Raw genomic sequence first — 17,679 nt, 5'->3', positions numbered from 1 at the left:
GTTAAGATCAAAGTTAAAGCTAACACCAAGCACTTGACTTGTGGAATATTTTTTGTTCCCCTTCTTTTCCTTCCTATCCCTTTCCATCCCTTCTCTTCCGTTCTCTTCCCTTCCCTTCCCTTCCCTTCTCTTCCCTCCCCTCTCTCCCCTCCCCTTCCCTTCCTTCCTCTTTCCTTCTTTATCTCCTTCTGTCTCCCCATCCCTCCTTCCCTCCTTTCCTTTTAGGAGTCAGTAAAAACATAGAAGTTATGAACAGCAGAATAGAACAGCAATTCTCTGAGAACAATTTTTTTTTACAATTAACAACTTTGAAATACTATTGACATTCTTTCTGTCTTTCCAGTTCATAAATATTTTTGACATTGAAAAGAACAGTTCCGATGCCATGGAATATATGACAAGAATTGAACTTGCTGCTCCAAATTTAGAAATAGCTAACAAGATAAGGAGACATGGGATCTTTCTCTTGTACTGTCATCAGAAGCAAAAAGTAATATTCCTATCAGCTATTTTTACAAATTGGAACAGTTTTAAAAACTAAAAGAAAAGAAGCAAAGGACTCCTCTTACGTGTCACCACTTTCTTTACAATCGGCGCCTCTCTCTCCTTCCCATCTCTCAGGACTGAGATAGTGTATATGTATTCCACGCCTGGAGTCAGGCCCGACACAACGATGCTTCCTGAGTCTGACGTCACTTCTCGTGGTGCTTCCCCTCCCTGGCTTGGTCGTACACCCAGCTACAAGAAGGAAAGGAAAATAAACACCAAGAACAAATATTTCCAGAGCTGGTTAACTGCCCAGAGGTTTTGGTCACGCTTTGTATAATGTGAACTCCTATGCACACTGCATGCTGTACTTTTATTAGGGAATGCGTTGGGGCCCCGCCTTTAGCTCTGTTAGATACTTTAGCTGGAAACTCCCTGGACTGGGGGCGGGGGGGGGGCACCAAGGTGGGAGAGGTGTCTTCCAAAACTGGATTACACTGGCTTGTAACAGAAGGTTCTGGAGAAATGTCATTACATACGGTTTTGCTTGATAACTAATCTCCTGACATAAACCAGAAGTACACAGGGGCTTTGGGCCACATGGCAGTTCATTTCTATTTTCTTTTTTGCTGGAAGAAATCCTCTAGCACTCTCTTTAATGAGTTATGAACATTCAATGTAAAAGCAGTAGACCTTTTAACATTTTGTACTTCAGAAACATTTCTTTTGAAGAAGTATGTTCATAGCTTAAACTTCAGGACAATATATTACAAAAGAAGAATTAAAATGAATGTGCCCAAAATTTTCAATTTTTTAATATTTTATTTCAAAACCTAGGCAATACTGTATCATCAAACAGTGTTCAACTCTAGAGACGTCCTTTGTAGGTTATAAGACTTCTGAAAGTCAGAATGACACGATTAGGGGGAATTTGAAAGGCAAGCTTCAAAAGGGCTTCTCTATATTTAAGTAGCATAATCATCAATATGGCTATTTGTGTATTTCAAAAAAGAAGTGACCTTTGGTGTATTTTTCTAAACAAGAAGTCACGGGGATTTAGTCTTGATTTTCAATTATAATAAATATTTCTCTCCCTACACTCTAAATGCCAAAGAAAGGGATTCTTTTAAACATATTCATTTGTATTCATCACCTCCCTAATATCATTACTTTAAAGAACATGAATCCAGATATCTACAGGGAAGACCTTAATCTTAACTTCTATTAAGAGATTCACCCAAGGGGCTTTGAACAAGTTGAGATGAAATGATTGGATGAAAATGTGATTCTTAAGTGACTCTGACTTTAATTGGTCTCCCTAAATTGGTTTTTGTGAACTTGTTGACACCCATTTAGAACAACACAACAAATGGCATTTCCCTACATATTTTAAAATGCAGTCCCCTGGGGAAAAGGATAGAGAAAATCAAATAACAACCACAGTTCCATACTAATGTTTTATCCTTTTGCGAAGCACTTCCATGGCCTCAGTCCTTTCTTCCGGCAATCCAGTGAGGCCACAGTTATGTTATACCTGGGTAATGCACAGACAGGAGCAGCTAATAACACCCAGGTCTCCTGACCCCCAAACATCCTGTTTTTACCATATCCAGAAACATGAGACTACTTCAGGGCTCTATCACAAGAGGTTAGGAATATCTGCAATTTACCTTAAAGCCAATCCTTGGAGCAGGTGTCCATGTGATCACAATGGTGGTCTCAGTGACCTCTGTGTTGTAAGGTGGAATGGAGCCGACAGGCTGCACTGTGAAATAGAATCATGCATGCGTTCAAACCTTGGAATCACTGACAACTGCAAAGAATGTATGTAACACATTTTTTTTTCAGAGTAAGAGAGAGAGGGTGAGTAGGGAGAGGGGCACAGAGAGAGAGAGAGAACCTCAAGAAGGCTCCATACCCAGCCCAGACCCCAATGCAGGGCTGAGTTCCACAGCCCTGTGATCATGGCCCAAACAAATTTGAGTTGTATGCTCAACCGACAGAGCTGCCTAGGCACCTCAGTAACAAGCATTTTTATTGAGAACCTCTGTTTACTCAGCTAGTGGATGCAGAATGTAACACCCTTGACTGAGTGAGAATTTGGAGTAGGTCAGTGCTTCTCAATCATTTACATGCCACACAAGTTATCTGACACCTGGCTAAAATGCAGGCTCTGCTTCTGTAGGACCAACCTGGGGCTAGAAGTTTGCATTTCCGGAATGCTGACATCCATGCATCGCACTTGAGTAACGAGGAGCTGAATGACCTCAAAGGACACTTTCAAGTCGTTGGAGTCTATGATTTGTGTCTTTTCATTGAGTTTGGGATTTGAGTTTTAGGACAATTAACTTTCCTATAGAATCCCATTTGAAATATAAAACCAATCACAAATTGATTATCATTCTGCTTTTTAAACCATTAATTTGAGAACAATAGTTAAATTATAGATGAGATCTGAAAATAGCTTTATGTTGAATTATTCCATAATGATGGTCAATTATTTCTGGTTGCAATAAGAAATGCCATATGAAAGTTAAACAAAATCTGCCATTATGGACACACTTATATATTCTAAAGGTTCCTTAAATATGTGATTACCCATTTAGGATAATCAAAAATTTAGTACTCTGCCACTGGAATTAAGAATTATAACAAAAGCTAATTTTGCATCTCCTAACATCCTAACCTCACTGTTATTTCTCTTAATGAAAATATTACTTAAAAAGAAAACCAGGAAAAGAGAAGTTCCTGGGTGGCTCAGTTGGTTAAGTGACCTACTCTTGATTTCAGCTCTGGTTATGATCTCATGGTTCATGAGATCAAGCTTTGCATTGGGCACTGCACTAAACGTGGATCCTGCTTGTAATTCTCTCTCCTTCTCTCTCTGACCCCACCCCGCCATGTGCACACTCTTTCTCTCTCTCAAAATAAGTAAACATTTAAGAAATTTAGGCAGGAAAGGAAGAAGGAAGAAAGAGTATGTGTACACAAACTTAAAATAGACATTTTCAAGGTGCCTGGGTGACTCAGATGGTTGGATGTTCAACCATCTTGGTTTCAGCTCAGGTCATGATCTCAGTTCATGAGTTTGAACCCCACATCGGGCTCTGTGTGGACAGTGTGGAACCTATTTGATTCTCTTTCCCTCTCTCTCTGCCCCTCCCCAACTTGCGCTATCTCTGTTTCTCTCAAAATAAACAAATAACTGAATAAATAAATAAACTTAAAAAAATAGACATTTCCAAGAGTCCTTCAAATCTTACTACAGATTTAGAATCTCTAAAATATAATTGGCTGAACAACTAAATCTTATAATAAGGGAATGAGATTTTCAAAAACTGGCTGCTAGAGGAAAGGTGAGGTCTTGAAAGCCAAGACATTTGAGTAGAGTAAGTGTCAAATTCAAAGGTTTCAAGTGTGTTGCCAGTCCGGGTCACGTGTTTGGTGCCTTCCTAATTCCCTCCTTTTTCTGTACCAACCAAATTCTGTGCCCACTGGAAGAAACAACTGTTAAATGCATTTATGCTAAACTGTGAATGGCTGGTGAGACAGTTATCCTGGAGAGGTACACAAATGGAAATTACAAGTCTCAAGACCCCGCTCACTACTCAGCTCCACTCACTTTGAGCATGTGGAAATTCAGGCACCACTGCAATTCTTCCATTTTCTTTCCAGTCTGGACTTTACTGACTGGATTAAATGAGTGATTTTTTTTTAGTTGTTTTGAAAATACTGTGTGGGGAAAAATAAAATATGTGTGTGGGCTACTTGGTAATCACTACTCTACTGGCCGAATTGAAGTTCTACTGGTTTGGTGAGCTGTTTCCTAACTATGTTATTATTTCAAGGGTGTTTGAAGGGGGGAACCATGATGGGTAACCCATGGTGCCTTCCCAGAGTCTCTGAAATCATCCACCACTTGGCTGCTGCTGACTTGGACAAAATGCCGTGGCCAGCCCTGCGTGACCATGTTAGTGGCCACAAAAAAACAATTCAGAGAGCAAGCAGCTTCTTATACTGAACATCTGTGAAAACCACAACTTTTTCACAAATTACATTCTTTTCAACTGTCTTGGACTCTAAGACTGGGTGTTTTCTATTGCTTAAGCCAGACAGCTAGAATCTTCCTAAGTTTAAGATGATGCTCTCTGCCTGGGAAGACCATTACAGGAATGTCTCCAAACCACAAACCCACAAACTGATGTCAAACAAAGGATGTGACTGTAAGTATGAGTTATGAATTCTGGAAGGTCTTAGGTGAAGAACAGCTTAGCTGATAAAGAAATAAAATTTGCCCTATTTATAAAGGAATAAGCTGTATTTTCCCCAGACACAACCCCTCATCCCCCACCCTCACATTTGCTTTTAAGAATTTGGCACAAGTTATAAAATCACGAAAAGTTCTTTCCAGAATTAAACTTGGTAAGAGTAAAAAACTACAGAAACTTATAGCAGTTTCAAAAATATGCAAGCCCTACTGATGTTTATAGCCTCAGAGAGTACTCCAAGTTCAAATGAAGTTGTGGAACTCCCTACTTAAGTAGGTTTATTTAAATTGAAGCGTGGTTGAACTGCTTTCGTTCTCATTCTTCCCTCAATCATCTATTCAGTGAATATTTTTTGAAAGTGTACCGTGTGAAGGACACTGGCTTAACCTTTATCTAATAAAATTAGTTTTGGCTATCAGTACTCCCTTTAACTCAAATATAATTTTATTTTATATAAATATACTGTGCAGAGAACAAAGATAACATGTCCAATATATCAAAGTCTCCAAATGTACCTGAAATAGTCTACATTGACCCTCCATACTCTGCTTACGTATCGTTAGTACCAGTGAAAATGTTTTTTCTTTCATGGGTGCTCAGTCCAACAGAAGAAATTACATAGAATATGTCTCATGTTAAGGAGTAAAAAAGTAAAAATGGTAATTTGTAGAATAATATGTGGTCAGTAAAAGGCTAAATCTACTGAAATCTCCATTCTAATTCATGAAGGGCATCTGTAAGAAATAGATATTTACAAGAAATACAAAGACCCTGATTCATATTAATGGATTATAGAGTATCTTAGTAACATGTAACATAAAATAGCAAAATTTAAAGATTAATTTACAAATAAAAAGACTTTACTTGCTTATAATTAGCAGTTACTTAAGAAAAAGACTTCACTAACCAAACCAAAAATCATACACCAAATTTAAATGGAATTAAATTTTTGGTAAATTATGAATTCCTACAGGAAAATGAATTTTCTTTGGAAATAAATTCCATAGTTATTTACAACTAAAATTATATTCACTTTTTGAATGTTTATTAACCTCTGTATTCTTAAAAGCTTTTAGAAAGATGTAAACTAGCTCATAGTTGTAATATATGTCAAAAAGTGTTACGTGCTTTTGTAATTGAAAATCCTGACTTAAAAGTAACAAATAATGCTCAGCTAGAAATTAGGGGTCTCATAATTCTTTGAACTATAAATGAGAATGTTTTTAATAGAAATCAATTTATGAATACAGGTCTTTATTGTGATGTAGATACTTAGGAGATTTAAGGCCATTTCCTATAAAATGTTGAGTAAAACAGGATAGATGTGACCAAAAATTGTTGGTATTTTCCCTCTGTGGAACATCAAGAGTAATTTAAGAAAGATTAAAAAAAAAGTTATTCTATTCTGCTGCAGTCTCATGAAGAAATCATTTTGGGGGGAGCATGGGTGGCTCAGTACGTTAAGCATTGACTTCGGCTCAGGTTATGATCTCATGTCTCCCTCTCTCTCTGCCCCTGCCTCACTTGTGCTCTGTCTCTCTGTCTCTCAAAAATAAATAAACATTAAGAATTTTAAAAAAAAGGAAAAAAATCATTTCCTTAGCTTCTTGTTCTGTTGGTTTCCATTCAGTTGGTGAATGTTTTTATTCTACATTTACTGCTATCATTCAACACCCATTCAACCTAGTAGACCTAGGTTCTGTTTCCTTGCCTTAACTAGTATTTGGTAAATTCATTTAATACAACAGCATTCAATTTTCAAATAACTGGGTGCTTTAAAACGTGTTACTCAAAGCAGCCTCAGAGGAAAGAAGAAGCTTGGCAACATTTGTAGTTTAACATGCTACTATCTTCATCAAGAAAATCTTGCTTCCAAAAATAATCACCTGAACTGAAGGGTGTGTTTCATAGTTTATATTAAGGCACAAGCTCCTTATTGTCCAACAAGAAACGATTCATGGATCAAGTAGCTGGTTCATGACCACATTTTGAGTAGCACTGATTTAAATCTTCCTTTTTTTTTTTAAGTTCGTTTATTTGTTTTGAGAACGAGAGCATGAGCAGGGGAGGGGCAGAGAGGGAGAGAGAGAGAATCCCAAGCAGGCTCTGCACTGTCAGTGCAGAGCCCGATGTGGGACTCAAACCCTCAATTGTGAGATCATGACCCAAGCTGAAACCAAGAGTTGGACACTCAACCCACCGAGTCACCCAGGCGCCCCACAAACCTTCCTTTAAACCTTGTACTAAGGTTTTGTTTTTTTTAAGTTAACCTTTAAAAAGTTGGATGAAGAACGGCGAATGTAAATACAGGTAAGAGAACCTATGACATCACTAGGAAAAGATGGTAAACTTTGGCTTACGGGTGGTAAAGACTCCAGTGGCTTTGGGGCTCTGCTGGCTGCCCTTGACGGCCACAAGGGTTGCAGTGTACTCAGAGGCAGGCTGCAGATTCCTCAGGGGGTACTGCGAGGCAGAGGGCCCCACATTGTACTGCTTGGGCTGGCCTCCCCGGGTCAGGCCCACGGTCAGTCGGTAACCGGCTATCCGGGCCCGAGGCGGAGTCCAGGTCACTAGGACAGTGGTATCAGTTTCATTGGTAAACTGGAGATTGGTGGGAGCATCCAATTCTAGAAAAAAAGATGAAACATAGCAAGAAATAGTTGAATCTCAGTAATGATCGTACTGAAACTTAAAAGCCCAGCTGAATTTTCTAAAGTTTTCTCAAGGATGAAACTAAGTAGAAGTCAAAACCTTGGGCATGTTGAGCCATTATGAACTGGAGCGAGCACTACGCAGAATTTTGCAAAAGTCATGAGACATTGCTGCTTTTTTTTTTTTTCTGGACTTTGATTCTGAGGGAGGTCTAATTTTCTAGCCTGACTTTCCCATCACTCTCTGAAATTATAGTGATAGCATTAAAAAGACAAAACCAAAAACACTTGTGATGGCCACAACTGACTCTGCTCTGAGCCAAACAGAGACAAATGAGAGCAGAAATGAGAGACAAGCCCACTAAAATGAGGACAGGATGTAACCTCTATAAGGAACAGAGACAGTATTGTCTGCATTTACTGAGTGCTTAGTCCTTTGCTAGAGAAATAGAAGTAATTTTCCCATGATTCCTATCAGGTAATAATTATAAAACATACATCAGAATCATGGTAGGACACTGGTGAGTGTGCACTATCAGAAAGAATCACACACATCTTGAGGTTCCTTGAGTATGATTACTAGCGGTTTCCCTGCAGTAATTTAAAACACTTTTCAGATGAATGCTTCAGAGGTTGTCAAGGATAATCACTGAAAGAATGGGACATGGAGTCAAATGCCATTAAGTCTTCGTGGATCCAGCTCCATCACTTCCTAGCTCTGGAACTTTACAAATTGCAGAATTTTTTATGAGCTTCAATTTCTTCATGAATCCAATAAGGATAACAAGATCTTCCTCATTAGAGCCAAAAGGGTATTAAATATAAGGACAATGCTTGTAAAGAACTGAGCAGAGGACCTGGGGCTTAATAAGCGGTCAATGTCCTAGCAATTACTATTTGTAAATAGTTCTCTCATAAAACAGTAAAAGCATACATTTCAAGTTTGAAGGAGACAAATGTAGTTATAAAAAAATATACTCAGGTTTACAACCCATGTCTCTGTTAGCAAAGAAAATCAGGTTCAAGAAAATCAGGTTCTCTGAAGCTGTCCTCTCTCAGCGCCGTCACGTGGGTGCGTGTATTTGGGGAATGGGTTACCATTTAGCATCTGTGGAGCGGGTCTCAGCTTTGCTTTCAAGCGTAGTATGCTTTATGTCCAGCCTGCATTCCCTTATGCACTGGGTATTTCCCTATTTCTAACCGCACAGGTAGGAGGAAATGGTTTGCTGCACATGCACCACAGATTGGGAATGAGGGTGGAGAATTCGGGGTGGAGGTGGTCGGAACATACTGGTCGTCTGTTGTGCCGTCAGAGGCTTGCTCTCCCTCCCTTGGTTCACAGCAAAGACTTTGAAGTGATAGGTGACCCCGGGGGACAGTCCGGTGACCTCCGCAAAGGTGTTCCTGCTGATGGGCAACCTCTGCCCGTGCTCCCCAGGCAGGTTGACGGGGATCACGTCCACACGGTAACCGGTCACGGGGCTCGCAGGGGGGGTCCACATGATGGTGATCTTGACGTCAGTCACTTCCACAAACTGCAGGTCCTGGGGAGGGGGAACTTTATCTAACAGACAAGAGCCAACTGGTCAGTCACAATCTGTGCTGGAGACTATTTTTTAAAAGCCCGTTTCCCAGATGTATATGAGGAAATTCACAGGTCCTCTCATTCGGAAGTAAGGCCAAGTGTTATCTCTTAACCAGAAAAAATGAGTTTTTTCTTATATTTTCATGTATGACTGAAGTCATACTGCTTACATATAACAGTTGAAGTTTTTATCTAAAATATGTAGGTAAATAGAAGAGTTTCCAACATATTAAGTATCCTATCAAGGAGTTTAAAATAAACATGTAAAAAATACAATACAATACAATACAATAAACCCTTATTCAGACAACAGGAAAAAAATGTGGTTTGCATTTTCCTGAACCATTTTATAATATTTCAAAGTGACAGAGTATGTGACCCTTAAGCTTCCGGGGAAAAATGTGAAGATGTTTAGGTGTCAGTCTTTAATCAGGAAGGCCAAGAGCCAGCTTTGATAAGCCGGTTAATAGTGTGGACATTTCAGCCAAAGTTCTTAAGTTTAGGGATAAACTAATCTATATGATTATTGGCATGGAGGAAATGTTGACAGAGACAAAAGCAACCCTCCCACAGAAACAACTACTCTTTCATCCAACATTTCTGGTCTTCGCCAGCAGGCTAAGGAAATGAATGGTTGGTCCAGGATGGTTTTAAATAAAAGAGCAGTGAGTCGTGTTTCCCTGTTAAGCTCTAAGAGATATGATACCATAAGAAGTGACTCTAAGTTACCTGTACGCGGGACACCAGTGGTTTCTTGTTGGATGAAAACAGGAGTACTTTCTTGATTTTCTTCCACAGCGTAGATAGTGATGTTATACTGAACTCCAGGCTGCAAGTCACTGAGGGTGACGGAGTTGGCAGTTTCAGGAAGGTTAAGTTCTGTGCTACTACCTTCTACTGATGGCGAGTACACTATTCTGTATCCTGCAGATTCAAGGGGAAAAAATTAGCCACGCTGGTTTATGAAACAGAGATTTCAAAGTCGTAAATCTCTTATCAGAAAAGGCCTTAGCATCTTGCTTGATTAGTTAAGAACTAGTGATTCTTTCTGACTCTTTAGATGTTGCAACTTCTTATAAGGACTATTCAGTACAAAGAAAAAGAAGAGCAGCTGTGCAAACCTTTTATAATAATAAATATCATCCTTCAAGACCTGATTCCTTAATAAATGTCTATTAGAGATACCATGAGGTGAAATTACTCATGCTAAAATGATTTTTTTCTCTTTGAGCTCCGAGCACTGAAAGCAATTAGTGAACTACCTTAAACACAGATTGTCTAGCACTGTCTGTGTTGTCTAGAAACTTCAGAGGCAGCTGAGTCACTTAATGAGCTAAGAAGGCAACTGAGCTACCTCTTTAAGAATAAGTCTTAGAATGAGATTTTCAGAAAAATTAACCCTCTTCAACCTCAGAAATGCCTGATTAAATAAGTCCGTGAGCTGACTTTAGAGATTGTGTGTGTGTGTGTGTGTGTGTGTGTGTGTGTGTGTGTATGGGGGGGGTCATTAAAATGGATATGATGGGAAATGATCTATAAGAAAGTTGAGCTGTAAGCCTTGATGATAATCACATTCTGAATTACTGTTACATGCACACACACACACACACACACACACACACACACACATGCCCTCTACCTCTACCCTACCCTAGTACTACCCTAGACTAGTAATTATGCAGAAGGTTTAAGTAATCTCCCTGCCCACAGGTTAGAATCAGCCGCCTCACCACCTACGCATCAGGACTAACATGGCAGCCAGGAAGAGGAGGCCAAGTTCACCTGTGATGGGCGCCTGGGGCCTGCTCCAGCGAACAACAATCGAGGTGTCATCGACTCGGTCTACGGCAGGGTCAGGGGGTGCATCGGGTGCTAACAAAAAAAAAAAAAAGAAAAGAGCAAATGAGGAAAACAGTCAGGAAATATCGCTCTAGGCTTGTTCTACCGACAAACGATTCTTCTCACAGCGTGTAGTACACATGTACCTGTTGTCTGTGACGTAGACAGGATCAGACTCTGCTCTCCTTCTTCAGATATCTGATAGACATTTACAATGTATTTGCGGCCAGGAAGCAGGTCAGGGATGCTCACAGAGGTGGCTGTGCTTGGAAGATCTTTCAAGTAAAAAAGGAAAGGTTACTAATCAGAGCGCACCAATCCCTCAAATCACTCCACAGCCTGTAAAAGAGATATTTTTAAACTATACATTCATAAAGGAAGGGGAAAGTCTGGAAGGAAGTGTACTAATGGGTAATAAATAATTATCAATACATTATGGGATTTTTCTTTTGTTTGCCATTTTTCTGATTTTTTTTCTCTGAAGACATACAATTTTTGCAATTCGCCCCCAAATTTATAAAAAATAGCTCTCTGTAGTTAAAATTCAGGGTAGTGGTTATGTGCAGGGGATGAGGGGATGTGGGTAGGAGGGATCTTTGTTTTTAAGTTGATTTATTTTGAGAAGCGGGAGAGGGAGCGAGAGAGGGGGGAGGGGCAGAGAGAGAAGAAGAGAGAGAGAATTACAAGCAGATTCTGCTGACAGCTCAGAGCCTTACTCAGGACTTGATCCACAAACTGTGAGACCATGACCTGAGCCAAAATCAGGAGTCAGAAGCTTAAGTGACTAAGCCACCCAGATGCCCCTGGGTGCTATTCACATGGGTGTCTTCACTTTATAAAAATGTATCAAGCTCTATGCCTATGATATATTATACTGCAATAAAGGTTTTAAAAAGGCCCCTAACCACGAGAATTTGAAAAGCATGAGTGCACCCCCAAAGGCTAACATTTTCTGCAGTGGTGCTCATCTGGCAATCACTTCCCTAAAGAAAGCACTATGGTCGTACAGACTTGTGCCCAGGAAAATGGGGAAGGCAGCTCATATCATACTGGGACCAGGAAAATGTGAGCCCGGCTCAGGAAAACTCGAGCTCAGTTCTAGAAAGGGTCAGCTGTTCCCCTTCCTCACACTGAAAGTTTGTTCAATCTGAGCTGTCGACTAGTTCCAAAGCTCACAGACCATCTGCTTGGATGCGCGCCCCTCCCCCCCCAGTCATTCAAAAGCTGTCATGACAACATGTTTAGCTTACCAAGGTATTGTGGTTCATCTCCCTCCTCACTTAGTTCATATTCCACACGGAATCCTGACACGGTGTCTGAAGCCGAGACCCAGGAGACCACAAAGCTGCTGGCTGTGATTTCAGTCACAGATTCGGAAGTGGCCACAACGGGAGAAAGGGGTGTTGTCTCTCCTGTCACAGTGTTGCCTAGACAGCCACAGGAAGGGGAGAGAGAGCCTTCAGACATTGAGAAAATATACTGCTGTCATCTAGAGAACACCATTTATTAAAAATGATGTCGGTGCCATTCATGGAAGGACAGGACTCAAGAAGCAGACCACTCCCTGAGGACGGCACAGCTCTGAGGAGCACAGGCAGGGACGTGAGGGTGGCCCGGTACGTACTGGTCACCGCCGTGCTCGTGCTGGTGGTGGTGAAGTCAAAGCGGGTCACCTCTCTGTGGCCGTAGTGCTGAACACTGATGAGCTGTCCCTCATACACCACACCTGGTGTCAGGCCTTTGATGGTGTAGGAATTTAAGTGGCCAGGAATGGTGGCTTCCTTCCAACCTCTTGGGGAATTTTTCTAAAGATTTAAAAGGAAAAAAAAATCACAGAAGTATTCACAAGGGTGAACATTCAGAGATGACAATGAGTAATCTCCAAAGGGCGAGGGACCTGTGCAGCTCCGTTGTGGAGGAAAAGCGTGGAAAAGTGAAATCGGAATGGGGACCCGTAGCAGAGTTTAATATTAATAATAATTATTAGTATGGCTAGTATTTACTGATAGCTTACTGTGTGCCACGCCCTGAGCTGTTTCACTTGCATCTCTCATTCAGCCTTCATCTCTCCTGTCTCTGAGTTAATGGCATAACTGCCCCGTTTTATGGGTGTAGAAACAGAGTTGTATGACATGCCTGAGGTCATAGTCACAGGCCCCGGCACCTGCTTTTTTGCCAGACTAATTTATTTCTTTTTTTAATACATATTTTTTTACATTTGTTTAATTTTGACAGACAGCATGAGACAGAGTGTGAGCAGAGGAGGGGCAGAGAGAGAAGGACACACAGAATCCAAAACAGGCTCCAGACTCTGAGCAAACATTCAGCACAGAGCCCGATGTGGGGCTCAAACCCAAGAACCGTGAGATCATGACCTGAACTGAAGTCGGATGCCTAACTGACTGAGCCACCCAGGCACTTCTAGACAAATTTATTTCTTGTTAGCAAGAAAATAGAATGAGCCTAAGTTTTGCCTCTCCCATTTTTTAAATGTCCACCATGAACAGAAATATATTCTTCTCGCAAGTGGGAAAAGGCCATATAGTCTACCTCTCACTTAGTAGGATACAAATTTCTTGCCTTGCAGAAGTAGTCAAGGGTATAGTATTACTTCGTGACTCAGTTCCTGCGACCTTCACGTATAAGGTTCAGCTGGTCTGGCTGTAGGACTCATTCTTGGATAGGAGTTACCCCATCGAAAGCGGTTAGCCAACTTTGGGCAAGACTGGAGAAGAATGTGATTTCAGTTTATTTAATCTTTGCTTCCAGTTTACATTTTCACATCTGTCCAGCTTCATGAATATGTCATGGATCACAAAACTCATTTCAATGAAATGAGTGGAGAAGAAACACACTTACTTCAAACAAGATGAGATCCTTTTAAGTGTAAATATTCTAAACTAAGTTAAAATACACTTTTAATGCCCAGTGACTTTTTAAAAATAATCCAATCAACCAGTTCCTCCATAATTCAAAAGCTCAAGTGTCCATATATATATTTATTAGAATTTTTAATGTTTATTTATTTTTGAGACAGAGAGAGAGAGAGTGAGAGAGACAGAGCATGAGTTGGGGAGGGGCAGAAAGAGAGGAACACACAGAATCCAAAGCAGCTCCAGGCTCTGAGCTGTCAGCACAGAGCTGGATGCGGGGTTCAAACCCACAAACCACCAGATCATGACCTGAGCCATGCTTGGCTGACTGAGCCACCTAGGCACCCCCATTTATATTTTTGAAATAAATGAAATGGATCGTAGTATATTTTAAATTTAAATTTTAACTCAAATACCTTGAAAAAAATCAGAAATTAGTCATTACAATTAGATCAGATTTAATGATAAATGTTTTATTCAGTATGAACTTTTCTAAAACCTTAGCCATCAGAAGAAAGTATTCAAAAATACTCAGGTAATATCCATTGAGGAAAAACCTGAAGATGCTTAATTGTTAAAAATCTTAAATTAATCACTGCTGCTTCTTTGAAGACTTTCCAATTCAATGTACATCTTATACTTACCTGTAAATGTCCCTTATTACAGTGATCTCACATAATACCTCAGAGTTAGCTTTAAAGCAAATAAAACTGGGGGTCAGATGACAGGCTGAGAGATAAAAAGTTATTGAAGGGGAAAATATAGTGATCCAATTGGCTAACATCACTAAATGCAGAGTTCTGGAAATGGCTGCTCCAGACACTATGGAAAGAACACTGAGTGTGCTACAAAAAAAGAATGATTTCCCAGCTTGAATTTTTCCTAAAGAGTTTAAATACAACTGCCTGAGTTGGTCAGGCATTTTCTTTTATTTTGTTTTTAATTGCTAGGATTTAACTGCTGTGACTAAAAGTGGGCATTTTTCTCCTGGGTTTAATATAGGGTTTCTTAAGTTATGAGTCATGAATTTTGGAGATCTAACAGGGAGGTTTGAAGATAAGAAAAACTAAAACTTACTACTCACCATCTTCCTCAGTATGATTTCTTCAATTTCTAGATGCTTTTTATTAAAAAATCACAAGGTTCATTTTTTAAACAAGCCCACTCTCACCCCTCATGAATTCTTCCCTGGCTTCACCTCTTTCCCCCTCTCTACCTAAATAACTTCAGAGAAACAAAAGGAATGTATTAAGAAGTGATCCCTTAAAAAAGTGAATCCCAATAGCTAAATATTAATTTTTCAAATCATGGAAATGATGCCAATAATTGTTTTCCTCTGATAGAGTTGCAAGACCTCTGAAGCCTTTAGATTCTCTTCCCATATTTGGGAAGAGTTGTTTCAGATGTTATCATTTCTAAGTCCTTGTTAAGAAGATCTTTCTAAATAATAAATCTTTCTAAATCCTTCTAAATACCAAAAAAGCTAAATCTATATATATTTTTTATATATATTTATATATATATGACACATATATATGCCAAATCACAGATTGTTCGTCAGGTCTGTTGGCTTGAAAGCTGAAAAGCAAATGTTTAGAATGTGTTCATTTCAGAACCCTTAATGTCCCCGGGTTGTGGGTAGGATACTCACAGGTTTCCATCTGAGAATGTACTTGGAAATGTGAGATGGCTCTGGGGCACTCCACTGGATGGGGTGAGAATTGGGCTGACTGGGGGTCTCAGTGATGATGACTTGGACGGGACCAGTTGTGCCTGAAAATGAGAAGGTGAGATGGGTGACCTCAAGTATTCACTTTCTTCAACTTAAAGGGCAGTGCATGGAGATGGCCATCATTAAAAGACAGTTTTGCTTATCAGCAAACGCGAGTATAGTAAAAAAAAAAAAAAAATTCTGGGATTACTTTTTTACATGTTGCCCTTGGAAATCAATGCAACAAAATCCCTTTTTAGTCAATAAATCATGGTCCTTCACATGAGAAATGCAAATAGAACTTGTTTAGAGCAAATAAAATAAAATTTGAAAAATGCCTCTTAGTTTGATTTTCTCTCCATTTTCAAAGTAAGAATTTTGAGAAAATTGCCAAACTACCCTAACCCAAATAAAGTAACACAGAACCTAAACTCCATTTAGGTATCATACTAAGCTTCTTTAAAACAAATTCTCATTTGTGAAGCCTTTCATCCAGAATGAATCCACCCACTAAGAAGGAAACAACCTTCTAACGGTCATATGACATGACATACAGCACACATATTTCTAAATGGGGTAGAATCCTAGATGAATAAACAAAAGCAGTAATTACAGGCTCAATTTTATTTCTTATCAGCCTATGCATGCCATTAGGGAAAAAGTTTTCATTTTATTTTTACTTAGTAAGTATACTCTAAAATCATACCATGGATGGCCCAAGTTATTAAGAGATCAAACTTTTTTTCAAAAGCACTTATCAGCTGAAATGACAATTTGAAGTATACAAATGCAGTATTTCCACATCTCAATATGTGACTGTTTCCAACAAAATTTAAAGTATCTTTAAGAAAAAACAATATAAGGAAAGTGGAATTAATTTATTAATAGTGTAGACTCCATTTAGGATAATAATGAATTAGTTAGAAAATTTATGCCTGCAGAACAGAACACCATCTTTTTCCTAAACAGTCTTTTTCATTTCTACTTATTAGAAATAAAAATAAATTTTCTTGCCATAACCTTTCCAAAAATTTCTAACTGCCACTCTATCAAAGAGAGCAAAATTTTGCAAGTTTAGTAAAGCATTTCACCAGATTGTTAACAGATTTACGTTCTCTGAAAGCTCTTAGGAAAAGAATATTGATTTTCAAACCTAATTATTATCTTTGCTGTCAAATTCTCCTTGAAAACAGAGTTTTCTGTAGCAGAACAAATATATAACTTACATATCTGAGTAGACTCAAAAGTTTTAGAATAATATACTCACTTCCGCACTGAGAATAATTCAAAATGGTTGGAGACTAACAAATTAAGATTCTTTGAATCTTAATTTCATTTAATGCACATGTTTCTAAGCCACATGAATATCAAAATCCATGTATAAAATTCTTAGTTTTCTATTCTAAAGTAGTGTCTATTTCACAGAACATGGCAGGATGTTTGTTTCAATCAGTTGGCAGAAGTTAATTCCACATCACTCTCTGAATTACCCCTCTGTTCATGGAGCTCCTCAAAAATACAAATATGTTTTAAAAGACAAACAGTGAAGCAAACTGTTAGACTTCTGTGAATACCAGTAAATACAGGAATATCAGGTCCTTAAATTATTTACTATAATTGGCATAAGGATATTTAAATATTGATCCCTTAAAGAATTCCTACTATAATTTCCTTAGGTAAAGAGACATCTGATATGTATTTTATTTAATTTGACAATCATGATTTTGAGGGAGGAAAAGGTTTATGAAGCCATAGAATGTACAGTACTAAGAGTGATCCTTCACATAAACCATACACATGGGGTGAAAATGGGGTCTCGCTGTGAGTTTATTGGTTGTAACAAATGCACGGCTTCAGTAGGGAATGTTTGTAATAGGGAAGGCTGGACACGTGTGGGGGCGGGGCTATACGAGAAAGCTCTGTATCTTCCTTTCAATTTTGCTGTACAACTGCTTTATTTTTTTAATGTTTTTATTTATTTTTGAGACAGAGCATGAGAGGGGGAGGGGAAGAGAGAGAAGGAGACACAGAACCGGAAGCAGGCTCCAGGCTCTGAGCTACCTGTCAGCACAGAGCCCGACGCAGGGCTCGAAAACACGAACGTGAGATCTGACCTGAGCCGAAGTCGGAGGCTTAACCGACTGAGCCACCCAGGTGCCCCAAAAGTGCTTTAAAAATAGCCTTTAATTAAAAGAAAAAGTTTATGATGGTTGAATGTCTATTAAGTTTTAGAAAGATAATACAAATGACAATTACTGTCCACCTT

General features: G+C 39.2%; 1 protein-coding gene across 10 annotated transcripts in view; it reads right to left on the bottom strand.

The window, feature by feature from the left end:
• FN1 (fibronectin 1) overlaps positions 1-17,679 on the bottom strand; it is a 68,835-nt gene that overhangs the window by 31,596 nt on the left and 19,560 nt on the right. For all 10 annotated transcript variants that reach the window (XM_029933889.1, XM_029933893.1, XM_029933895.1 and 7 more), the window contains exons 13-22: positions 15,354-15,475; positions 12,454-12,634; positions 12,080-12,256; positions 10,976-11,104; positions 10,773-10,862; positions 9,720-9,914; positions 8,697-8,969; positions 7,115-7,381; positions 2,157-2,251; positions 570-738 (exon numbers count right to left, since the gene is read on the bottom strand). In XM_029933889.1, coding sequence (XP_029789749.1) covers positions 570-738; positions 2,157-2,251; positions 7,115-7,381; positions 8,697-8,969; positions 9,720-9,914; positions 10,773-10,862; positions 10,976-11,104; positions 12,080-12,256; positions 12,454-12,634; positions 15,354-15,475 — 1,698 coding nt within the window. The remainder of the gene's footprint in view (positions 1-569; positions 739-2,156; positions 2,252-7,114; positions 7,382-8,696; positions 8,970-9,719; positions 9,915-10,772; positions 10,863-10,975; positions 11,105-12,079; positions 12,257-12,453; positions 12,635-15,353; positions 15,476-17,679) is intronic.

This window comes from Suricata suricatta, chromosome 3 (assembly GCF_006229205.1).
Source record: "Suricata suricatta isolate VVHF042 chromosome 3, meerkat_22Aug2017_6uvM2_HiC, whole genome shotgun sequence".
NCBI lineage: Eukaryota > Metazoa > Chordata > Mammalia > Carnivora > Herpestidae > Suricata > Suricata suricatta.
The sequence above is the reverse complement of the archived record's forward strand: the minus strand, read 5'-3'. Positions and strand labels throughout refer to the sequence as shown.